Here is a 26,365-nt window from a genome sequence, read left to right on the forward strand (position 1 = left end):
CTGTGACTTTATTTTTTTAATTATATGTTATTTTTTCCAATGGAATACATTTATTCATTTCCATGTACCATTGCTGTACTCTCAGGCTCTCTTCTGATTTCCATGTTGACATTATACATTTTTTTTTGCTCCAGCTAAGGCTATCATAATAAATCTTTTTTGCACTTCATCCAGTTTGAGGCCTAATTCATTACCTCTTATATTACTTAGAAGAAAAATCTCTGGATTTTTTGGTATGTTGCTTTTTGTGATTTTATTTAATACCTGATTTAGATCTTGATGTAGTTTGGAATGCAACAGCTTAAATATATATTTAAAAAATGACCTACGAAATTTGTTTAAATTATTTTCAGATTTGTATAGTTTTGCAATGATTAGCTTCATTTATTTTGTGTTGGAAAACAATTTATAGCCTTTCAGATTTTAAGTCTAAGATAATTAGAAAGGAAAGGGAAACTTGATTTTTTTCCCTTATTTTCTAGCTCGTGCAGAAATGGAAGAGTAGAATGTGCTCCCACAGAAACAGGTATATTATAATTAGTTATAACCTGCATTTTATTTTATGAAATTGCACATTCTTATTTGCAAGAAATGTTCTCCCTATTTCTAGTCTTACAGTAAAAAATGTCCTGTGACTTTAAGTAAACATGTGTGTCATTCAGGTTTACAGTTTTGCCAAGTTACATTTAAAGGTAAACATACCATTATATGAAATCCTTTTGACTAGATCTTGAAAATTGCAGTCCAAATTCAGCTTCTGTTAAAAGGTCGCTTTCCAATAAACAATTGGCTTTATCACCATATCCACCACTACTCGCCAAGGCCAATATTTTTGCATGTTTCGTTTTCTTGTCTCTTACCTCTGGCAAACACTTGGTCTTTGAATAGAGAGGAGACAAAGAAAGGCCCTTCAGTCTATTAATATTGCCTGGGTGGATGGCATAAAATGGATATAGTGAAGATTCTGGACCTGGCTGAGGTGAAATCAGGGAGTAGATGAGACAGGAAGTTTTCCTTCTCAGTTGCTGCTGGTTGGGATTGATGGCTGTCTAAACACAAGGATGTTTGCCAGGTGTTGGCAGGAAAATCATTTGACATGGCAGTCTACAGTACTGAGAGCCCAGAGGTGAATTATATTATTGCAGGTTTTCTGGTTTTAAGTCCCCATTTTTAGGTATGCATCATCCATAGATATATGCCCACACCTCAGATCAGGTACATATAATTAACAAACCATGATGGGACTTGCTCAATCTGATCTGCCTCAAGAGGAGAGGGAACAAAATCCAACGCGTACAACTTTAATTCTCAGTTTAAAATTTACATCTGCCTTCCCAATCTTAATTATGTTGACCAGCTTGATAAAGTAATTTGTTTTTAATAATTCTCACTTTGATTTGTTACCCGTTTTTTTTTAAACCAGCATCTTTTCTATTTTATGCAGAACTTGAACCAGAGAAATGTCCAAACAATAAGAGATATTTTGACTGTAGCGATCCTCAGCCTGGCCTTCCTTGGGCTGGAGCAGCGTGTGAGATCACATGTGAAAACCTAATGATGAATATTTCCTGTTCACCCATGACACCATGTATTTCGGGTTGTGTTTGTCCTCGTGGGTGAGTGCATTGAAATATCAAAGATCATCCCACATCCTCTTCCCAAATGACCTCTGTCTTAAATCATCAACCCGTTGTTTGAGAAACTTTGTTCCCTAATTCCAAGTACTTCCACCAGGGGAAGCATCTGAACAACCACCCTGTCTATCCCTCTCAGATCCTTATATGTTTCAGTCAAATCACCTTTCTTTCCTCTGCACTCCATTGAGTGTATGCCCAACTGCTCAACCCATCTTCTTTCATCCACCACTTAGTCACAGTAAAGGACCCAGTAAATCATGTCAGCATAGCCACAAATGCAAAACATCATTTAAAAAAAATCTAGAGATTAGTACGCACCACATAATCAAACCAAGACCCTGCGATGCTCAAAGCTTCCTTACTTTTATACTCTAGCAGGGTGGGCAACCTTTTCATTTAGACACGCAGCACAGTAACACGCCATTTCAGCCGATGAGTGCATATCATGCATGAGGGTTAATTGGGTGGCACAGACTTGTAGGCCGTAATGGCCTGTTACCATGCTGTATTAAAAATCATAAGGTTGCCCGCCCCTGCTCTATAGCTTCCCCCATGAAGACAAAGTTTTCTTAATCGCTTGTTGCAAAACTTTTGTGTTTCATCCCCCCTCCCCTATTCATTTTGGTCTTTAACATTTGATGCCGCATTTCCATTTAGATAATAATTTGCCTTTTCTTTCTACATTCCAGTTTAGATGTACTCCATCAGTAAACTTCTTATTTTGCTCACTTTATCACTCTATCTCCTTCTGTCTGGCCTCGATGCCCTCCTCATAATTTTCTAACCAATTTATCTTTGCATCATCATTACATTTGGTTCCTTCATCCAAGTCATTATTATGGAGTGCAAATAGTTGAGGTCCCATATCTGTTTACATGACCCTCCACTGGATGCTGATCACCATTTCAAAAATGACTCGCTTATCCCAACCCTCTGTTTTCTGTTCATTAGCCCATCTCCTATACATGCCAATATATTATCTCCAACCTTGAGTGCTCGTGTCTCATGCAGTGACATATTTTGAACAATCTATGTGATGAATAAAATCAACTTTAATTAGTACAGAGCCTTTTATTTTTAAACAAGCCTCCACGATTTATGCACTGCCCCTATAATATAGCTACTACGAGGGTCCTGTTCACTAATCTTACTTGTGACTACTTTCCTTGAGAAATTCCTCCAGGTGCACCAGTTTCCTCCCACCCTTCAAAAGCATACAGGGCTTAATTGATGTATTAGCAGGACATGGGCTCGTGGACCAGAAGGACCTGTTGTCGTGATGTATGTCTAAATTTAAATGATCATCTCCATCATGTTGAGATTCTACATGTTGAGTAGAACATGCCTCACCATTTCTGTGATCTCGCGCAGTATCTTTTCCTTTCTGATTATCCTTCTCAAATGTCAAATTTTTTTACTTGGGCAATTTTCTAATTGTGGTATTTTTAAATACAGGTAATATTATTTGTTCTTCCCAACTTTATAGGGCATGTGTAGAATTGAAAGATTTGTTTTGATTTTTTTTCCCCCATTATACTTTAGATTGATTAAACATGGTGGAGACTGCTTTCTGCCTGAAAGTTGCCCATGCAGTTGGAAAGGGCAGGATTATTTGCCTGGAGAGGTTGTTTCCACTGTCTGTTACACTTGGTAAGTACAAGGCCGTTATATGAGATTACACTAGATTATCTAGATGTGCGTTTTTACAAAACACTTATTTCTGGTTTTATTTTCAATTTCACCAACATGCAGAGCCCCTCCAATTCCCCATTGTGAATTACAAATCACCAACTTCGTATGTACAGAAAATATCTGACAACCCAGCACCCCTAGGATATTTACTGGTGCTAAACTAACAGATTTTCTGGACTATTTGATGCCACTCATATATCCCAATACACTTTTGTTTCACTTTTGTTTCTTACATTGTGGTCTAATAACATTTCCAGTGAACCCAGGGAGTTAAAAGTGAGTGAGGAAAACTGAGTTTCAGCTTGTTTACACTAGCAATAATTAAGAATTCTGCCTGGCTTGTAGGAAAAAAGAATCTTGGGGGGTCACATATGTATTCTGACAATAAGTTTGAATTTGATGTACACTCTGGATCTTGACTCTAGTTGCTCGCTTGGCCTAAACTTTGGGCACCATACACAAGTTCCTGACCCCCGGTGTTCCCAATTCGATCCCAGTTCTGGCTGTGCATCTTGGCCATGTACAATAATACATGATCAACCTCACAAGTATGTAGATCAGGAGATGACAGGTCTTCAGATAACAAATACTTTGAATAGTAAGGAGTGATGCAGATGCTGAACCAGTAGGACCCATGAACAATCAGATACCAGAACATTGAAGTTTTACTGTAATTAAAAACAAAATGTTCTTGCCACTCCATGACTCCACAGCTAAATTGATAAGATTTGGAAAGATCCAGGGAGCTGTCCACTTCTTGGTTCCCAGGTTGGCTCATTGTGTGTGTGTGTGTGTGTGTCTTGTGAATTCTGTTGGTTCAACAATCTAATTCATGTTGTGATAATTTGCCTGGATCTGAACATATTCAAGATGATCAATTAAGATTTATTCGTCATATTAATTCTAAAGGTTCTTTTATTCATTGAGATTAAATATTGCAGTTTAGTCCAACTTCAATGACACTTTCCTTCCTTAGTATATGTCAGCGAGGAGTTTTTAACTGTACCCACTACCCATGTCCAGCAACGTGCACCATCTACAGTGATCGACACTATCGTAGCTTTGATGGACTGGAGTATGATTATGTTAGTGACTGCCAAGTATACTTAGTAAAGGTAAGGGATTTTTAAAAAAATATTATCACCTCATGAGTTGTAGCCAACTTATCCCTGGAATGTAATAGCCTGTTTAGAAGAAATTTAAGACCAGGAGATGATGGTAAAATGAAAATCACTTGGAGGTTTAATCTACAGGAGAAGAATAGAAATATTGGCTTTAATGAATTGGATTTCAGAAGCTGAATACAATGTGCTGTTTCTACAATCTTGCATGTTAAAGTCTTCTACAAATTACTTGCTAGTCCCTGGTTCTTTAATCTAAAGAAAGAGGGATACAAAGGAGAATGTATTAGAGTCTTTGTTGGTGTGAAGTAGGAGAAATCCTCAGGGCCTGATAAGATGTAATTCAGGCTACTATGGGAGCCAGAGGAGATGATTACTGGGGCTCCAATATAGATCTTCAAGCCTTTGCTAACAACAGATGAGGTACCAGATGTCCGGAAGACCACAAATCTGGAAGTCCTATTCAAGGAAGTTAATGGAAGATACAAGGTCTTACTTCTGGTAAGGAAGTTATTAAAAATAATTCTGAGGAACCAGATTAGTACTTTATTTATTTTACATTATAATTTTATGAATGTATGTGATTGTGCTATGTGAGAAATATATTATGTGTGCACTGTGGTCTAGGGAAGTTGTTTTGTCTGCTTGTATATGTACAGTCAGATAATAATAAGCTTGAATTAAATAAAACTTGAACTTGATAGTAAGCATGGCTTCATTGACAGATCTTGTGTGGCTAATTTGATTTTTGTTTAAAAGCTCAGTGTTGATTAGGACAGTGCAATTGGTGTAATTAACGTGGACATCAGTAAGGTCTTTGCTAAGATCCCATAGGGAAGGTTGGTCTAAAAGATTGACCCCATGAGATCCAAGGCAAGTTGTCAAAATTAATGCAAAATTGGCTGGAAATATGAGGCAGAAGGTGATGGTGGAAGGTTGCTTTTGTGATTGGAAAGCCGCAACCAATGGTGTAGTGAGTGCTGGGCCATTGCTGTTTGCTATTTACGTCAATGACAAATATAGGAAACATGATGTGGATGCTGAGGAGGATAGTTTTAAGTGATAGAAATTATATAGTTCAGGTAAATTAGAGGGCAATGGCAGACAGAATCTCACCCTGACAAGTGTAAAGTGAGGCATTTTGGGAAGTCTAAGAGGGAAGGCCATATACAGTAAAATCCCCATTATATGGCAAGCTCAAGCTACTGGCAAAAAAAAAAAAGAAAATAAATAGGTAAAAAATACAGAAGTTTAAAATTTGCTACACTCATGCAACATGCTGAGCATCACAGAGAAGAGACTTACCAGGATGTTGCCTGGTCTAGAATGTTTCAGCCATGAGCAGAGACTGGACAGGCTGGATTTGTTGTTTGTGGAGAAAAGGCTGGGGGAGGACCCGATAGAGGTGTACAACATTTTGAGAGGCACAAAGAAGGTGGAAAATGTGAAACCTTAATTCAGAAACGAGACATCTAAAACCAAGGCTTTATAGAGGAGGAGAGAAAACATTGTTTCATCCAGTGGGAGGTTGAAATCTGGAGCACATGGCCCAATAAAGTGGTGAGGTTAAATAGTAGCTGGATGAATAATGAATCGTCAAAGTGTGGAAGCTAGAGACCGAGTACTGATAGATGGGATTAGTATCAATAGGTAGTTGATAGTCAGCACAGACATCGTGGGCTGAAGAGTCTTTTTCTGTGCTAAATGACTCTATGACTTAATTGCAGCTGCAATCACATACAGAATGTCTGCAGGTGTACAGGACATTAGATGAGTTACTGGCTGACATTTCATTCTTGCGTAAGCTCCTTACTTAATAATCTTGAGTTAGTTGTCGGGAAAGTGGATGTGCAATTTTTGTCCATTGCATCACAGCAGATTTCTTCATGAAATGTTGTTGTTTCGAATGCTTCTGAAGATTTCCTGTGGCCTTGTACTTTTGGTTCATAAGTGAGAATGTTCACATTTGAAATAATCTTTGCCTGATTAAATTCACTGAGTTTACATTAGCTGTGAAACTTTAATAACATTATGTGGTATCTCTGTTATTTATCCTAATATGCAGTAATAAATTTGAATTAAAGTTGTAATTCATCTTTCAACAGTGTGGCAGATTAAACTTAATCGTTCATTCAAGTCTGTTATTGTATTTGTCATTCATTTGTGAGTGACTTAAAAAAAAAATGCTGGATTGATACCCAAGGGTGTATGGTTAAAGTCAGTGAATAGTAACCCAAGAAATGGAATTGCAAGTTTGCTAATTAGTTGGTCAATGTGGCAATGAACCTAATTTTTATTAGCACTTGCTATTAGTTTATTTTTAAGGCCAAGTTAACACTGTAAGCAAGGTAAATTGAGAAGTTTTGGGCTAAAACAACAGTAAACTATTCCGTAGTTTGTGTAACTCGTAGAGCCTTTGAAGTAAGTGAGGAAACTCCTTTGCATTCATTAACTTTCACTGAAAGAGAGTTTTGTCTAGTTATGCATGCAATGTGGACATGTCAAGTGGTCTGTAAACCAAACACCATTGTACTCTTTCAGTTGCCAGAATATTCCAGGAACAGCAAAGATCATTGAAAATCATAATATAAACAAAATTTCAGGCAGCTATTTCAAAAGTTATAATTAGTAGAAGACTCAGATGAAATTTTTATTATTTTCTGCTACAATTCATGTTTTTTTTTTAAATTAAAAATTGCCTGAAATGAATCCTAATGATAGGAGCTAAAGATACGCCTCTATTAAAACATCTAGTAGATATTTGGAGTAGGAGTAGCTGGAGAAATCAGAACAAAAGGAAATACATCACCTAACACACCTTTGTTCCAAAATAGCTTGAAACTCTTTTTAAAAGAGCAGTTTTTAAAACTATGGTCAGATAAAGGAATTAAAACTGTTGAAAATTGTTATGTACAAGGGCAGCTGATGTCTTTTTCACAATTGAGAAATAAAAATGGAATAATTAGAAATATACTTTTTTTGCTATTTTCAAATAAAAAGATACTTAAGAGATAAATTGGGATTGCCCATGTGTAGTGAAGTTGAAATCCTTATTAGACGAGGAACTGTATGGAAATTTACATCTACATGTATCTTCTGTTGCAAAGGGCTTCATAAATCTAAACGAAAATAGGAACAGGATTTAAATATTACAAGAGATGAGCAAATGTGGATAGATTTGTGCAGAGATTGAATGTCCAATACAATTAACGTACGATACCGACTAACTAGTGCAATATAATTTCAAGCATCAACTATAAATTACGCTATGTAAATGACATAAAATAAAATCAGATTTATCAAATGTGTTTTAGATGAGGTGAGGATGAAGGTACTTTTTTTTTGCATTCTACATGGTCGTGTCCGAAAGTGAGACCTTTCTGGATAAAACCAGGGGAACTATTAGAGCAAATTACTGATATTAATACCCACATAATCCTGACATTTATTAGGGAATGTAGAAGGAACATGACCAAAATTGAAATTTAACCTGAAGGAAATTTGTTGAAGAAAATGTTTCGCAGTTATTTGGAAATCAGACTCTTATTTAGGAATAGAAAGATTGAGTGTAGAACTTCAAAAATGTATTCCATTAGAAAAAATGATGTATAATTTTAGGGAAAAATACAATATATTTCTGGAAATTTGGGGCCTATATATGCAAAAGGTAGTACTATTGTTTAATATTTTTTTTCTTCCAGTCACTGGAATTTATGATAATCCACCGCAAAACAAATAAAGGAATTATAGTTTGATAAAAATCCATTGGTGTATAATCCATTCGTTCATTCTTAGTTTTTTCCTTTCTCTTTCTTTATTATGTTACTATATAATTTGAGAATATCTAAGTATTGTTTTATTATAATTATTGTTTTAGGGGGTGGGGTTAAGGAGGGATTATTCAGAAATAATTTGTTTAAATATGGAAATTATACGAAGCTCTACATACTGCATGTGTGGAAATTTTTAATAAAGTATTTTTTTAAAAAAAGCATCCATTTGTTTTTGGAGCTGTAGCCGGTGACACTGCCACTCAGGGCAGCATAATGGTTTGATAATTTGATGCCAGCCTTGTCCTCACATTCCTGATTACCCTCTCATTCTTTCCTTAGCAAGAATCTCTCATCTCTGCCTTAAGAATAGTCAGACTTTGCTTTTACTACCCTTAGATGAAGAATTTTTCAAAGATTTACATGTCTCTGAGAGGAAAAAAAAAGCCTGATGTATGTCTTAACTGAGCAACACCTTATTTTTGTGAAGCATGAAAGTTTGCAGAATCTGAGATAGTCGTTAAAATGTGCAGAAATGCTAGAGGAACTCAGCCGGTCTTGCAGCATCCATAGGAGGTAAAGTTATATTACTGACGTTTTGGGCCTGAGTCCTTCTTCAAGGTACAGTATAGGCAAAAAGCAGGCAGGCATCGTAATTAAAGGTGAGAGATTAAGAAGGAAGAATGGGAGGGGGGAGAATCCAGACCAGTAGAGGAAAGGTGAGAATTGATTAACTGATTTTTTTAAACAGTGAAACGGATGCAGAATAATTACCAATACTTACTCCTTCACCTGAAAATCAGCAAGTCCTCAGATCATACATGAAATCTGATTCAGCACAAGAACTGAGGGGCAATTTTACAATGTAATGCTGGTGAGTTCTAGTAAGAACACACAAGTCCTGAAATTCCACATACAATAGTGCATGGGAAGTCTAGGACATTGGAATTTCAAAGGCTGAAAGTAGTTACCACCAACTCTAGCCAGCAATGTGTGCCCCAGTATAATGATCCATATTATACAGATGTGGAGTATTGCGTGCAGTTCTGGTCTTCTTACTTGAGGAAGGAATCCTGGCTTTGGAGGTGATTCACCATATTGATTTCAGAGATGAGGGGTTTGCCTTTGAGGAGAGATTGAGTCAATTGGGACTGTACTCACTGGAATTTAGAAGAACGAGAGGGATCTTATAGAAACATGTAAAATTATGAAAGGAATCGATAAAGTAGAGAAGTTGTCCACAATTTGGGGGAGACGAGATAAAATTATGAAAGGAATCGATAAAGTAGAGAAGTTGTCCACAATTTGGGGGAGACGAGAACGAGGTGACATAGCCTCAAGAATCAGGGTAGTGGATTAAGGACAGAGATGAGGAGGAACTGCTTTTCCCAGAGGGTGGTGAATCTATGGAATTTGCTGCCCAATGAAGCAGTGGAGACTACCTCAGTGATTATATTGAAGATAAGGTTTGATAGATTTTTGCAAAGTAGGGGAATTAAGGGATGGGTGGTAAATGCAGGTAGGTGGAGATGAGCCTATCATCAGATCAGCCATAATCTCATTGAATGGCAGAGCAGGCTCAACAGGTCGGATGGCCTATTCTTGCTCCTATTCCTTGTATTCTAGAAGATAGGGTAAAGGGTTCTTGTTATGATACTATGACATTCACTCTTTGGTGGAATAAGAACAGTTTATGGCTTAACTAGAGACATCAGACAAAAACCCTAAGACCATGTCAAAGTCTTTTGCTCTTGCTCTCTTTTTTTGTAACTCCTCTCCTACTTCAAAGTTGTTATCACCCCAAACAGGTAGATAAGTTTCTTGCTTTCAGTTCTCTGCCGAGACACACATTATCCCCGTGATTTCTCAACCCTCTCACCTGCTTGCCCTTCACCTTCTCATAACCTGGATGTGAATGAGACGCAAGGATAGCATTTAGTTATATAATTAACTGACAGATCAACACAATATTAATTTCATGAGCTACTATTTGATTTAAACACTAATGATTGTTTGGTAAGAATTTTCATAAAATTTGTATTTCGGGAATACAAATTACAAAGGAAACCAATGAAAACTAGAAAATCTTTCCTACTTCACAGCAGCCTCAGATATATTCAGAAACAGATACCTGCACATTTTCAAAGCTTTAATCTTGGGAAAATCAGAAGCATTTTTAATTAGAACGGGATTGCGGTAATGTAACCCCATGAAATGCCAAATCCGAAGGATAAACAGGTCAAAGTTAAGAAAAGACAACAAAGGGCAACTTGTCTCAGTAACTTTATGCTTTCTGTTTCCCAGAGCAAAAACTCATTGTGGAGGTTTCTGTGTAGCATCTTTTACTTTGTTAGTGTTTGTATTTCTTTGGCTAGATTTTATCATAATATTTAAATCCTCTGGCAAATCAGAAAAAAAGTTGATATGTGAATATTTATCTGTTCCTTAATATTAATACATTAATTATGATTTCATTCAATGATCAAACAAATTGGCATTTAAAAACTATGTACTTAAATTCTGCTTCAGATGGCTGAATAGTGCAGGACAATGTCCTCAGCCTAGCCATCTTCAACGACTTGTTAAATTACTTTTTCTTTGTCCCAAGACCACGCTGGACAGGTTCAGTGTTTTACTCCGAAAATATATATGATAATTAAGCATGTCCTGCAAGGTCATAATAGCACTTGATGTCAGTCAGAATTGAACTGAAACGTAGTAAAAATTGCACCACAAGGTCAAAGCACATATGAATCAACATGGGTAAAGAGTAGAGATTCCTTCCCTGAAGGACATGGTGTTGCTGGATCAGTGGTTTTGTTATATAGCAGAGGTCAGTTCTGGGCTCTAGTATTGTGCACTTAAATCAGGAACATGGACTGGCGTTACAAGCTCCTTTTTTTTGTGTGAGTGTTAATTTGGGGGATGTTGCAGGGTGAAAAACATTCACAGATTTGACAGCTCACAGACAGAAAGGCACCATTAAATATTGACTATACACAGAGTAATCAATCCCCTGGAAGAAGACAAAATAACAAAGGTGTGTAGGAGAGTGAGATGTGATTGAAAGTCATGTGATTGGGACACCTGAGGAAACAGTTATTGATCAGCAAATCATCTGAAAACAGAGTTTGAAAGGCTCTGTGAAATGGACAATTCTGATTATTCTCTTTATCAGGGGAATCATTGTTGAACCACCATGACCATTGTAATGGTCATTTTGATTGACCCATATCTGGGTACAAGAACCAGGATCATTCATGCATTTGGATTGTGACCATTCTGATGGTCATTTCATTTGATCTGTGTCTGGGTTTTGGAAGCATCATGCAAGTCACACAATTTTGTTTCCCCTATGCAAGGAAGAGGGGAGTTGTGACATTCATTCATATGAAAGAACATTTCCCTGGAAGCAAATCAACAAGGATTTGAGAGTTTATGGGAGTCTGATCGGTCAGTGTCTCACCTCCTTCATAATTACTTATGAGTATCAGTTTAAAAGTAAGAATTTCAACACAAGATTTCTAAGATTGAACTTTGTGAATGACTTGCCAGAATTGTGCAGCTGTAAGGGCTTTGGTATTACACACATGAAGTCACTCCAATGAATGTTGAGGATGGAGCGGAGACAACGCTGGTGGAAGCGTTCTAGGAGCTGTAGGTGATGCCGGTAGAGGACCCACGATTCGGAGCCGAACAGGAGTGTGGGTATGACAACGGCTCTGTATACCCTAATCTTTGTGAGGTTTTTCAGTTGGTTGTTTTTCCAGACTCTTTTGTGTAGTCTTCCAAAGGCGCTATTTGCCTTGGCGAGTCTGTTGTCTATCTCATTGTCGATCCTTGCATCCGATGAAATGGTGCAGCCGAGACTTCATCCCTAACATTGAAGTACTCGAGATGGCAGAGGCTGACAGCATCGAATCCATGCTGCTGAAGACCCAACTGCGCTGGGTAGGTCACGTCTCCGGAATGGAGGACCATCGCCTTCCCAAGATCGTGTTATAGGGCGAGCTCTCCACTGGCCACCGAGACAGAGGTGCACCAAAGAGGTACAAGGACTACCTAAAGAAATCTCTTGGTGCCTGCCACATTGACCACCACCAGTCGGCTGATATCGCCTCAAATCGTGCATCTTGGCACCTCACAGTTTGGCGGGCAGCAACCTCCTTTGAAGAAGATCACAGAGCCCACCTCACTGACAAAAGACTAAGGAGGGAAAACCCAACACCCAACCAATATTCCCCTGCAACCGCTGCAACCATGTCTGCCTGTCCCGCATCGAACTTTTCAGCCACAAATGAGCCTGCAGCTGACGTGGACATTTACCCCTCCATAAATCTTCGTCTGCGAAGCCAAGCCAAAGAAGAAAGAATTACACACATATAGGTATATTCACGCATAGGTGAGGTTAAGTTGTTATATTATTAATAGCTATTAATAAATATATTGTTTTAAAAATAACATTGTCTTGGTGAATTTCTATTGCCGCTAGTCTGTGACGTAATGCTGGAAATTGATTTGCCTTTAAAAGCATGTCATTTGATTTTTGCAGCTGTAAAATTCAGTTGTACCCATAATTTATGGAGTCAGATGCTACTAACTGGCTGTTGTATACTATGTGCCCTGTATAGCAGCAGCTCTGAGACTAAGGATTTGGGAAGTCTTGGAGGGGAGAGAGGGCCAAAGGATGAAGCAGTATATATGGGTGTCTGGAGATGAGAGTCTCGACATTGCAGCATGAGTCAGAAAATTGTGCCCAAGTTTGAGAGAGTTCTGGAGCTGGTTTTTTTTCCCACTGCCAATAGTGGTAATTCTGCCTTAATGGCAGGTAAAAGAATATCAGGGTTGTGTGATGTATGTACTCTGATCATAAATCTGATCTTTTTTTATTCATATTGAATAGTCAATCAATATAATCCATGCATCCCGTTAGAATCTCTTATTTTCGATAAGTAATGGTGTTTGGTTAAAAACAGCATATCTAAAATGTGGTTTAAAGAAGTTTTGACATATGTTAATGATGGAATAACAGCACAAGGCATGCACTACATGAGACCATGTGAATACATCGCATATCCAGTTATATATTGATACAAAATGTTTAACCACAAAGAGTATAACTAAATTGTCTCTGTTTTCCAGAGCATCGCCAATTTGAATGTTTCTATAACCACTCAAAATGTGGATTGTTATGACAGTGGAATTATTTGCATGAAATCCCTTGTTATTTCTATTGGAAATACCCATCTTTATTTTAATGATAACTCTGGGAAACCAGTAAGTATTCATTTTAGTTTAACACAAATCAATCTTGATTTCCCCCCCCCCCCCCCCCCCCACCCACCCATTTTGACTCTTCATGAGCAAAAATAAATCCTATTCCACTTCTCATCTCATTTGACTCCAAATGAACCAAGGTGGAAATCAATATGTTCGGTGTGGTAAATAACAGGGACGCAAAGGGATGCCTCATGGTACATCACCAAGATACTATCAAAGAAAAAAATGATGCTGAGCCACCACTAAAACAAAAAAAAAGAGGGCAAATAACTAAAAGCATGGTCAAAAGGGTAGGTTTTAAAGAAATGTTGGGAGAGGTTTTGGAAAAGAATCTTGACGCCAGAAGGATTTGGCATCTTTGGTGGAGTATTTAAGTTTAAAAATGGTTAAAGTGCAAACAATTCATACACCATAGACTTCACATTCACTTATGCCAGTTAAGGATTCTAAATTCAAGCAATTAAATGAATTGGAATGTAAGTTGTTCAAGTCTCAGCAATGGCAATATTCATTAATATCCTTCAGAGAAGGTTATCTGTCATCTTTACCCAGCCTAAACCTATATGTGGCACGAAACTCTCAACTCTGCCCCTCAGTAAATGTTTCCTTGATCAAAATATCCACTTCTCAGAAATGAACAAATTTAAAAACTATTAATTATTATTGTTCAGAGGGTTAATGCAGCCTTTATTGTGATTATGAAGTTTAGAAGACTGCAGTTCAGTTTTGTTAGCAGGCAGCTGGACATGCTTGCAGGGTGCCTGCCCAATGAGTCTCCCTCTTCTTTTGAGTGGGTCACGTGACATGATCATCCCTCAGGGAATCTGCTCCTATCTGATTAGTAAAGCACAGCACAGGGACATCTGGGTGTAAATAACAAGTCCCAAAGAATCAACACCCAAGTCTCAATGTACCTACTCAGTTATGGATGTAATTTATAGTAGGCAATCTGATTTATTTTGTATGTTACACAGGCAGCTCTTACCGAAGATGTGACAAAGTCACAGTAGTTAAACTGATTACTCAAAACCAGGAAGGAAGCCAGCACATCATCCACCCTTAATACTCACTCCCTGCCCTATTCTCTGATTGTCAGACTTTTATTATATTTAAACCTCTCTGTTTTCGCAAAATTAGTTGTGCTCCATGGAATAATATTGTTTTTAGTGTTTGATCACTTCTGACATTTTAAAAACAGATTTGCCAAATGGTTTATTTTGAGCAGAGCTTTTGGTGAACTGTAAACTGAATTTGAAATAAATAAAGCAATATCAAAAATGGTCTGATTTCAGTACTGAATGAATAGTGAAAGGACCATTTACAATTTCATATTTGCTTTCCTAGTAATCTTTGACAATGAAAAATATTACAATTAACAAAGTATTGTACAGTAAAACCCCTGTTATCTGGAATTCAAGTAACTGGCTACCTCAAGCAATCGGCAAAAATTGCAGAAAATACTGTAGGTAAAAATATAGAAGTTTAAAATTGGTGCGTCTTGCAGTTGGTTCACCAATCACATAACACACAATCTCAAGCAACCAGAAAATTTACTTATTCCATAACTACTAATTACCATAGGTGCTGGATATCAGGGGTTTTTACTGTATTATTTGACCGCATGTTTGCGGCTATGGTGATTGTTCCTGAAGCCAGCTGGTTTTTCCAAAAATATTTCTAACTGGAGAACTGAGCAAATGATGCGCCAATAAATACTTTAATTATGCATGTTGCTTGTTCCTCCTAGAGTTTGTCTGGAGTGAGAAGGGAAGCTCACGACTTTCAGTTGTGGAAGGCAGGCTATTATTCAGTGATACACTATCCCCAGCAGGAGATTACAGTGTTTTGGGATAAAAGGACAACAATTCACATTCAGGTTGGAGCACAGTGGCAAGTAGGTGGATTCTTTCAATTTAACCTCACCCAGCTAAAGTGTATTCCATTAATAAATAGGTGGAATCAGTAGAAATGATCAAAGCTAAAGCATTTTCTGATGAATAAAGTAGATGTGCATTTTTGTAACCAGTAGAAACACGCTGTAATTTGCAAAATTAAGTGTTGAAAATCTGCAAGAAGTCACCCTGTCTTGGTCCTCTATATCATGGCCTGGCCCTTGACTTGATGTTCAAGGCTTCCAACTTCTCCTAACTCGTATGGATCCAAACAACACTCCTTACTACAACAGTGTAATCCACTTACTTTTTTAGCACATGAAAGGCCTTTATTTACATTGGAAACTGTATGGCTTTAATATTTTGTACAATATCTTGAGTTTCTTGAAGTACAATATTAGAACATAGAACATTACAACACAATATAGGTGCTTCAGCCCATGATGTTGTGCTGACCCATTTATACCTATCAAAAAAAAACAGAAACCCTCCCTACATAGGAACAGAACCTACACCGGTTCCCTAAGCTCCACCAGTTTAATTTGCCATTTGAGGAGGTAAAACATATCCAGACAAATAAAGATACAGATGTAAAGCTACTAATGGTGCTGCCCACAGGTCTAGCAATCCAGATTCAATCCTTATCGCCAGTGGTGTCTGTTTGACATTCTCCTCGTGATTGTGCAGATTAACTCTGGGTTCTTCGATTCTCCTCCTGCATCCTAAAACATTAAGGTTGGTAGGTTAATTATCATTACCCATGGTGTGTAGGTGAATTGTAGAATCGGAGGCAAGTTGATGTTAATATGGGAAGAATAAATTAGAATGAGCGCAAATGAATACTTGATGGTCAGCATGGAGTCGATGGGCAGAATAGCCTGTTTCCCTGCTTTATGGAGCTAGTGTTCTTTTTGTATCTTTAAGCATCTTTTCAAACATGTTTCAAACATGCTTCCAAAATTCATCTTGTAAGTAACTTTGTACCATTCGGTTCAGGAACAGTTGCTGCCTGTCCATCATCTGACTCCTGAACAACACATCCAATCAGTGACTCCGTTCAAGACTCTTACTTTGCACCCTATTTATTTGCAGTTTTTTTTCCCTGTATTTCAGTTTGTTTACATTTCTTTCTTGGTTTACATTTCTCTTTTTTGTATCTTTTTCTTGAATACAGTTGAAAGTTCAAAGTTCCTTTTATTGTCACATAATAATACATGAAAAATGTAATATACGTGATGTATTTGAACTTTTGTCTGCACAAGGCAAGCAAAACATTGCCACGAGCATTGCCCAGTACTGCTTACAATAGGAGAAACCGAAGGAAAAGGGAGTCTCTTTGAGTGACTGAGTATCCGTGGATTCGCCTCCAACATTCCTGCAGCCACACAGACTCCATTTCAAACCATCGGTAACCTGAGCTCCAGATCCAAACCTTCAACACCATCAGGAAACCTTCAGCACCGGCGGCCCTTTGGGTGCCCTTCTTGCCCTCGAATCTACTATCCTTCTCCATCGGGGGACGGGGGAGGTGGTCTTCCGCATTTCTGGTGCCCCGCAGAATCACTTGTCTCCATTCCCCACTCTCCTAGATCCACACCAGCTGCAGCAGCGCTACCATTTTTCTTTTACAGCTTATAGTTACCAATAAGTAGAACTTCTTCCTGGCCACAGGAAAACAGAATCACAGGGCTGTATGTGATGGAATATGTGTGCTCTGACACAAAAAAAAACAAACATTTGAAGCAGATTTAACTTGCCTAATAACAGTATTAACATTGCAGTCTTATGTTATCAAATTGATGCTACTCACATCACTGAGTTCTTCCAGCAGTTAATTTTAACTGGCAGTTGTTTTGCAGCACAATCTTGAGAAATTTAATGTGGGAGTAGATTCCTCTCTGTGTTGAAACTATATGTTGCTTCTGTCATTTGTGAGCTCTGCTCACATCTCATGACATAGAGGCTTGTTCAATACCTTTCTTTGTATTTTTGCTGACACATAACCAAGCAGCCACGTGAGTTGCTTATTTAATAAAAAGCAGTTGCATTCTGTCATTAAGTCATCTATTTCCTCAAGGAAGATTGCATAAATATGTGTTGTATGAGGAGTGCTTTATAACATTAATTGCCACTTGAAATCATCTAATGCTCACAGAGGAATATTCTGTAATCGACTGAGATAAATTTTGGCACAGTCAAACTTCCATTAATTCACTGGAGAAACAAAACCGCACTGCGTCCAAGTGAAATTATACATAATTCATGTATAAATGTTGCTTTAAAAAATCCTTCTTGCTGTAGGTTTTTCCTGCGGAATAATTCAACGTCAATGAACATCCTTCCACTGTGGTGATTAATTCCCTTGCATTTTAATTAAACAAAACCTGCACTTTTCTTCAACAGGCCTGAAGAATTGCCTGTTGTTAGAGAAAATTGCATCTGCTTAATCTGAAGACATTGATTAAAATCATTCATAAAATTATAGCACCTTTACAAATACCAGTGGACTTAATTTGACACATAGCGTAATCTGGTTAGTCTCCTCTCCCCCACACCCCCCCAACCCTTCCCCAAGTTCCTCCCTGCAATTTTTTCTCTCAGTATGTGTCCAAAGCCATGCACGAGTCTGCATCCACTTTTCACTTGAAGTTAATTTCTGTTCCATTGACTTCTTTTCTGCTAGCACATGTTTTATACACATAGTTATTAAATTCATACTGAAAATCAATACATACAATATCCACTGCATTAGTCCAATCTATCCTTGCTCTGACTTGATTTTAAAAGAATTCAAGATTAAGATTAAAAAATGTCTATTCAGCCGAGAAAAGTAGATTCAATTTTTTTTCCTCGTATATATCCTGTGAGTAAATAACTAGGAACTGATTAAAAACACCGAAATGCTAGAGTAACTCAGCTGGATTATTCAGCATGTAGGATCTTTTTGACAAAGATATATTGCCAACATTTTGGGTCTGAGCCCTTTAAGGAAAAAAATCAGAAAATGCAGAAGCAGGATATATTAGAAAGTCTCAGAATTCAAACAATGGGGGCAGAATCCAGACCAACAAAAGGTATTAATTGGATTTGATAAGAGTCTAGAACTAATCAACTTTGATATGGAAGTGTTTAGCTGAAACTTAAATCAACTGCCAATGCCATTATCAGTGCTAAGTTCATAAAATAGATCTTTCCTAGATTGGAAAGCAGTTGCACTGTCTTTGAGCTGCAGTCATGCTGCTCTCTATGTTGAACAAAATGATTCCTGTTCTGATCTGTGCATGTGTACAATGGTAGTTTTCTGTACCTGTCATAACATTATATAGCGCAATGCTTGTTTAGTGTGTAGGCAGGAGAAATTGGACTAGGCTGTTCTGAATTGTATTTTAGCCTGCATATACAAGATATAAAAGGAGGCCTCAATGAGCAGTCTGAGCCTGCTGTTGAGAGCTTGACTTATTTGGGTCACCTTTGAATTTACTTATCTTAACTTCATTTACTTACTGGCTCTTCTTTGTATGTCTCAACCCAGACTGCTGTGGATCCTTATCTACTCCATGCACTCCAAGACTACATGTCAATGCCTCTTACAAGATGTCGATTATTGAACCCATCCACCTTACTGAATATTAAAATTGCAGGCACAGACCATCCAACTTGTCAGGTATCATTCGCCTGACTAGATCTCCATTCTCCAATCATTTATCCAAATTCTCTAATTCATGCCCACCATTCACTTAATTCCAACTAGGGACTGATCAACCTACCTCAGTCAGCATCTACCACTCACCCATTCCTGGCCCAATCTGTCAATCACCCATTGACCTCACCACTCTACAGTCACTGAAAAAAAACATACCTAGAGAGATTCTGCATCTCTTACTTCTGATCATAGGTCTTTGGATCTCAAGTTCTGAACATCTGACATTAGCTGCTGCTCTCCCATCTAATCTATGATCCTCCCTCAATCTTCTCCCCCTTTGACTAGAATGCTAACTGCATCGACTCATCTCTGCATGGTCTATACCAGTGTAGAAAAGTCTATCTGTGGAGGAAGACCAACAAGTAGCATTTGAACTCGGCTGAACTGAAATTTATTCAAGGGAATTCACACCCAAAGCTTTATTTGGACCAACATGCAGTGCCCAACTAGAAACACAATGAATTCTAGGCATTCATATAATAATCATTTCAATTGTCAACAGGGTAAGGTTATGGGAATGTGTGGAAACTTTGACAAAAATACAGCAAATGACATGACTACATCGAATAACATGGAAGTAAGCAATGCCCAAGCTTTTGGAGATAGTTGGGCACTTGGACAGGTAAGAATGAGGGGGTCTTAAACCAGTGCAGAATGAGGGATTGTTGACGCAGTCTATCGTTTATTATAAAATAATTAATCACATTTGTTTTAATCTTTGGGGTATTGTTAAATCTGCAGGCAAACTGATGAAATTTTGAACTGCTATGTCTGACTTCATAATCTACTCTTCAACTGTCAGAAGAGTTTTTAAGAGTTCTAAAATTTTATTTTAGATCATGTAATATTTCCATAGCTCAACAAGAAATATTTTTTTTTAAATTGAGTCATGCAAACAGTTTCTGCTTGTTCAGCACAAAAATCTCGATCTATCTAAACTGAAGCTTCCGTTACTTTACACCTCAGTTATAAATATGTGCAACATTTTCTGGCTCAAATCCTCTTTTCTGCATCACTGCTGTCTAAAAAGCAGGTGCTTCAGTTATTCGCTCTGTTTCCCCTGCAGCTGCTGCAGGGGAAGTGTCAGAACTTCCTATCAAATCTTCCTATCATGGATATATTCCTAGATTATAGATTGCTTCCTGGTTTGCCGACAGACCTTGGCTTGGGTCCACTGGTGCCTCAGCATGGAGGTTGTATCAGCCATGACCTGGTATCTCCAGAATGCCCTGCTATGAGTATGGCCACTGTTTTCATTTTTGGAAATGCTGAATTCTGTGAGACCTTGTTGCTATATCAGAACTTTGGCCTTGCGCTGCATCGTAGATAGAACTTGAGCTAATCACAAAGCACCAACTTTGGCCTGCACTTACTGTGATTCAGTAAACAGAGGCTACCAATAGCCAGCCCAGCCTGCATAGAAAAGGCAATTGGTCTTGGGTTCTTGGTGACGCATTGTTCGCAAGTGTTGCCAAAAAATGTTGAGACAGGAATAGAGTTTCAATCTTGGCTTGGAACTTGGATCTAGCCTTTGCATCTAGAAAGGAGTAGAGGAGAAGGGTACCAGGTGGAGTTGACACCTCTGTATTCAGTATTATTAAGGATGACCCAGACTCTACCACTCTATGGCATTATGTGATTCTACAAGTCTAAATAAGATGGTAAGATTTGTGTTGAGCAAGCAGAAATTATCCTCCTTGACAACATCTCGTTATGGATGTTGATTTTAGGTGAGATGACGTGTTTGGAGAATTTATTCATCACAATCAATAATTCAGCAACAAGTTGGAGATAAATGATATCCAATTTATGAAATATTACACACCTCTCCCAATTTCCCTTTGACGTTGCATCAATCATATAATTTATAATAATCAATGAATAGTTATTTAAGATTAATTTACATTAATTATTTAAAGATTAATATTTTGCGCTCTCATTTTATTCAAGTGTGTAAGTCAAGGTGACATAACCAGGCCATGTGAAGCAGACTTAAATAGGCAGCCATATGCAAAGAGAGAGTGTGCTATTTTGTACAGTGAAGTTTTTGCTCCTTGTCATAATGTGGTAAGTATAAAAGTTTTTTTTCCACCTCACTCTTGGGATTTTGGCTTTGACTTCTGCATTACTCTGTAAATAAGTGTCATCCCCCTTATCAAAAACTTAAATTAAACACAGATGCTGGAAATCTGACTCAAAGCAGAAAATGCTTAAATAGCAGCTATGATGAAATGTCATTGATCTTGATGTGCTAACTCCATTTCTCTGCCTACGTAAATCCACCTGAAATGCTGAGGGCTTCCTGTATTTTCTGTTATATTTTCCTTTTGTTCTTATTTGCAATTCTGATTTTAGTTTGTACTGGAAAAAGCCTGAGGCATTTTTGTGGTTTTGCTCAATGGGAAATTGGGTCCCTGCTCTGCAGTGTGTGTGAAATTTCATAGGGATACATTAGAACATGAATCCACAAAAAGAAAATTTAACCCAGCATGGTTAGCAATGTGTGGCATGGTTTGTGTAGGGTCTGAAACTGGCACTGAGTGCAAGGAGTTTGTACTCCCTAGTGACTGTGTGAGTTTCCTCCGGATGCTCTGGTTTCCTCCCACCCTTAAAAAAAAAGACATATTGGAAGTTGTCGGTCAATTGGGTGTAATTGGGGTGGCCTGGAATCATCGGGCAAAAGGGCCTGTTACTGTGCTGTATGTCTAAATTAAACAAAAATGAAATTAAATTCAACCCCTCAGACCATCATTCAATAAGTTGTGTGACCTAGATCCACATACCTTTAATATTAAGTAAAACACAAAAGTCTGCAAACACTGTAGCTGAAGTAAAAACACAATGCTGGAGAAACTCAGCAGGTCAAAGAGTTTACTTAATATAAGGTAGCAAAGATAAAGACACATAACCAATGTTTCGGGCTTGAGTATTTCATCAAGGTGTGGGGAAAAAAATATGGGCAGGCACCTGAACAGAAGGGTGAGGGGGGGGGGGAAGGGAGAAGAGAATGGGGGAGGTGGGGGTGAAGCCCAGCCTCAAGCATGAAATGTTGGTTATGTATTTTGTGACCACAGGAAGTGTCACACTTGCACCCACACCTCCTTCCTCATGACCATTCGGGGCCCCAAACAGTCCTTTCAAGGGATGCAACACTTCACTTGTGTATATACGTGAGTTCTCTACTGGGTCTGGTATTTCCTTTGCGGCCTTCTCTACATCGGAGAGACTGGGCTCAGACTGGAAGATCGCTCCGCTGAGCACCTTCGCTCTGTTGCATCAGTGACCAGGATCTCCTAGTGGCCAACCATTTCAATTCTGCACCCCACTAACCTGCACACGTCTGTCCAGGGCCTCGTGTGCTATCCAATTAAGACCACCCGTAAATAAAGGGGAACAACACTTGATTTTCTGCCTGGACAGTCTCCAACTGGATGGCATTAACATAAACTTCTGTGGTTTCTGTTAGCCTACTCTCCATTCTCCCTCCCTTCCCTTTCCTTTTGATTTCTTTCCTCCAGCTCTCTACCCACTTCCCTCTCCATTCAAAGAGTCATATCTTCTCCCTGTTTGCTGCTGTGCCCTCCCTCCCTTACCCACCTTTTACCTCCTGCTTTTGGGTCTGTGCTCTTCCCCCTGCCCCTCCCCCCCCACCAATTTATTCGGGTGCTTGCCTACACTTTTTCTTAATTTGATAAAGGGCTCAAGCACGAAGCATTGGTTGTGTATCTTTATCTTTGCTATATAAAGTACACTGTCTGACCAGCTGAGTTTCTCCAGTATTGTGTTTTCACCCTTCAATATTGTTGGACAAGAATAGATCGGTTGTGGATTTAAAATGAACAATGGACCCAGGATTAGTTCCTGTTGGTAGAGGGAGCTTCAGTTTTGTATACCTTTTTTCTCCCAACATCAGCCCTGGAACTCTCCAATGAGCTGAAATAGTTTTCCTGCACTTGTTCTATCATCTTCCCTTCATATAATGAAAACTTCACTAATAACTTGATGTTCTGCTGAATTCTTTGAGTTTGATTTGCAAAATCTTCATTCACTTAATCTGGGTACCATTCTGGGAAGTGGTACCAGCAATCCCTCCAATGCAAGTATAAGCTGCTCAAGCCCACTATCACATAACCAATAATGAGCTGATTGAGGAGCCCACTATAATTGTGCAAAGCTTATGTGGATGCTGTCACTTTGCATCTGAATTGTCACTTGGCTAAAGGATCTAATTTTGAAAATGGGCTTGATTGGATTTGCAAAGTTTCGCTTTGGTTGTTTCTCCCAGTGCACGGGGTTGGCATCCTCGCTGTCTTGACCAAGCCAGGGTTAAATAAAAGTGTAATTGCACAGAGTAAAAGAAAGTACAATGTCAAATGAATAGTAATCTGCAAATACCCTTGAATGGGTTGAAGCTACACTGCTACTATATCTTGGAAGCCATTTTGGGCATAAGCTAACTGAGTTCATGGCTTCTCTGAACTCCATGGACACTCAATAATCAAGCATTTTGATTAGCACTTTGGGGCTTTAAGCTATTGTAATGAAAACAAATGGTTTCCCACATCTGAATCTCTCATCTGGACTTTTCACAACCATTATTTAAGTTGTGCATTGAATTGACTTGCATTATTTAGTTAATCAACATCCCCCAGGTGGCAGTGTTGTGTCACCTAACTGTGCTCTTAAAAATCTAGTGCATCTTTTATAAATTTTGAAATATATTTTATACTTTGAATCTATTCTGAATATCTTTGTAAACAATAAAGATTTTTTTTCACCAGGTTGATGTTACCTGGTTTTACAAGAATTGTCTCACCGACACCTGCAACTGTAACCGTGGTGGCGACTGTGAATGTTTCTGCACCAGCGTTGCAGCTTATGCACACAAATGCTGTCAGAAAGAAGTGACAATCAACTGGAGGTCACCTAGTGTTTGCCGTGAGTATTATCAGATATTCATTAGATATGGCACACGAGTAATGAAAAATAAAAGTGTTTCAAAATTTGTAGCAATGTAAAAGATAAGGAAATCCTGCATATTGAAAGTTAATAACAGTACTGACTTTAAAACATGTTTAGTAGATGACTGGTAAGCAGCATTACCAACATGGGAATAACATTGATTACTCTCATTTCAATCAAGACTTATTAGAATGATAGCAATCTCATGACCCTATGACTTCTTACTTTTTGGGGAGACAATGAGGTTTTCTTTTTAAAATTCCTGGGAATTGACAAATGAGCGAAAAGTTCTCATGATTTGACCAGTAGGGATTTCAAAATTCAAAAGCATGGGAATTTTGTCAATATGATCTGTGGAGAGAGCTTTGGTAACTTGAATCAAAAGTGTACGACCTTGCGGTTAGCTTATAGAAATAATTTAATTAGATCTGTTTCCACTTGCTGTACATTTTCTTTAATTATGTATAAATTAGTGAACCTATGGTTTAGAATTTGTTGCATGTCCCATAGTTTAAATGAAATAAAATCATAAACTTGTGCTATGTACAATGGAGTAATGATAATCTTATGTTCATAAAACATGATGACCTTTAACTTGGAAATGGGCACCAAAGAGACAAACCAGTTTGAAAAGAGAAGTAAATAATTGCAGCATCAGTATTTGGAATGATTTTTACTTACTTTATATTCTTGAAATCTTTCAGCTTTTGACTGTGAATATTACAATCGAGGTATGTACATTTTTATGCCTATTTAAATATATTTAGAAATTTCAAATTTCAGTCAAAAGTATGGGGTTTTAGGAGTTGTTACATTTCCATCATCCATTCCACCTTGCTTGTTTTTGATGGTCACCTTAAAGCCCATCTCCGTGGTGTCTTGGCTCTTCCAAACCTTTCCACTTTTATCTTTGCTCCTCCTGAGTGCATGACGCATTTCTATTCAATATAATATTATTTGTGATGTCATGCTATAAGCGAGGAACACCTCCACATGGAGAAGTGCAAGCATCTTGCAACATTCAGTCTATTTCCTGGCTAAATTCAGAACACAACCGTGGGTTTGGAAAGGTAGAACAGTTCTACAATTACCTAATATATTCATGTAAAAGTTGACTATTTTTGACCCAAAAATCATGTTTTCTGTATGACCTATGTAAAAGTAGATTTCCCCCTCCCCTATTTTTAACCCCATTCACCCACCCATTCGAGCTTCCGACACCTTGACCGCCTGCCCATCCAAGCTAGTGATGCCCTGACAACGGATTCTCACCCTGCCCACCCGTCCACTGCAGCTCCCGATGCCACAGCCGCCCACTCTCCAGACCTCCCAACTCCCCGGCTATAAACACTCTTCTAGGCCCTGGCAGCTGCCCATCCAAGCTCCCAATATCCCACCCACCCACCCATCAAAGCTCCTGTTGCTTTGAACAACTTGGGTATTTACCATGGTCAAAAAGATGACTTGTTAATAGCTTAAATTCTTTTGAATAATTATCTAAAAAAATCTAATATACCTTAATCACATTTTTTTTTAGATGTTTCAAAATTAGAAATGTTCTGAATTACTGCCTAACTTTCCAACATTGTACTAACCAGATTTGATTGATACTTATTTTTTTTTCATTTTAACCCTTCTCATAAGTGTTTAATAGGTAATGTTTATAATATCTATCAATCAAATTCTAATGACAAAATTAAAAGGACCTGGGAAGAGGATCTTCAGTTGCATCTTCCAGAGGAATCATGGGAGAAGATTTTTGTATTGGTTAATACTTTTTCAGTATGTGCTCATCACTCTTTGATTCAATTTAAAGTGGTACATCGGGCTCATATGTCGAAAGACAAATTGGCTCTATTTTTTCTAACATTAGTCCTACTTGTGATGGATGTAAATCAGAAGTGGCTTCCCAAACTCGTATGCTTTGGTCATGCCCGATGCTGGAGAAGTATTGGATAGATATTTTTAAGACTCTTTTAGCTATAAATAAAAGTTTGCAACCTAACCTTTTAACTGCTATGTTTGGAATTAGACTTCCAGAAGTGGGATGAGTTCCCACTTCCACACATTGGGTTGTAGTCTTTTCTACATTGTTGGCTAGAAGAGTTATTTATTTAAATGGAAAGATTCTAATCCACCTTCTTTGACTCGCTGGTTCTCTCAAATTATGTCATTTTTAAGTTCAGAGAAAGTTAGGAGTTGTAGATTTGATAAGTCTGTTAAATTTGAAGAGACTTGGCGACCTTTTATAAATTATTTCCATATGACTTAGTAGAATTATTTTCCCTTCTGGACTATATTTAGTTTT

General features: G+C 38.0%; 1 protein-coding gene across 1 annotated transcript in view; it reads left to right on the plus strand.

The window, feature by feature from the left end:
* The window catches only part of otogl (otogelin-like), a 111,120-nt gene that overhangs the window by 27,660 nt on the left and 57,095 nt on the right, over positions 1 to 26,365 (plus strand). Inside the window, exons 20-29 of the mRNA XM_069902299.1 lie at positions 483 to 526; positions 1,445 to 1,616; positions 3,180 to 3,287; positions 4,306 to 4,444; positions 13,363 to 13,497; positions 15,248 to 15,394; positions 19,598 to 19,717; positions 21,046 to 21,162; positions 23,877 to 24,033; positions 24,762 to 24,788. Coding sequence (XP_069758400.1) covers positions 483 to 526; positions 1,445 to 1,616; positions 3,180 to 3,287; positions 4,306 to 4,444; positions 13,363 to 13,497; positions 15,248 to 15,394; positions 19,598 to 19,717; positions 21,046 to 21,162; positions 23,877 to 24,033; positions 24,762 to 24,788 — 1,166 coding nt within the window. The remainder of the gene's footprint in view (positions 1 to 482; positions 527 to 1,444; positions 1,617 to 3,179; positions 3,288 to 4,305; positions 4,445 to 13,362; positions 13,498 to 15,247; positions 15,395 to 19,597; positions 19,718 to 21,045; positions 21,163 to 23,876; positions 24,034 to 24,761; positions 24,789 to 26,365) is intronic.

This window comes from Narcine bancroftii, chromosome 11 (assembly GCF_036971445.1).
Source record: "Narcine bancroftii isolate sNarBan1 chromosome 11, sNarBan1.hap1, whole genome shotgun sequence".
NCBI classification, from domain to species: Eukaryota; Metazoa; Chordata; class Chondrichthyes; order Torpediniformes; family Narcinidae; genus Narcine; species Narcine bancroftii.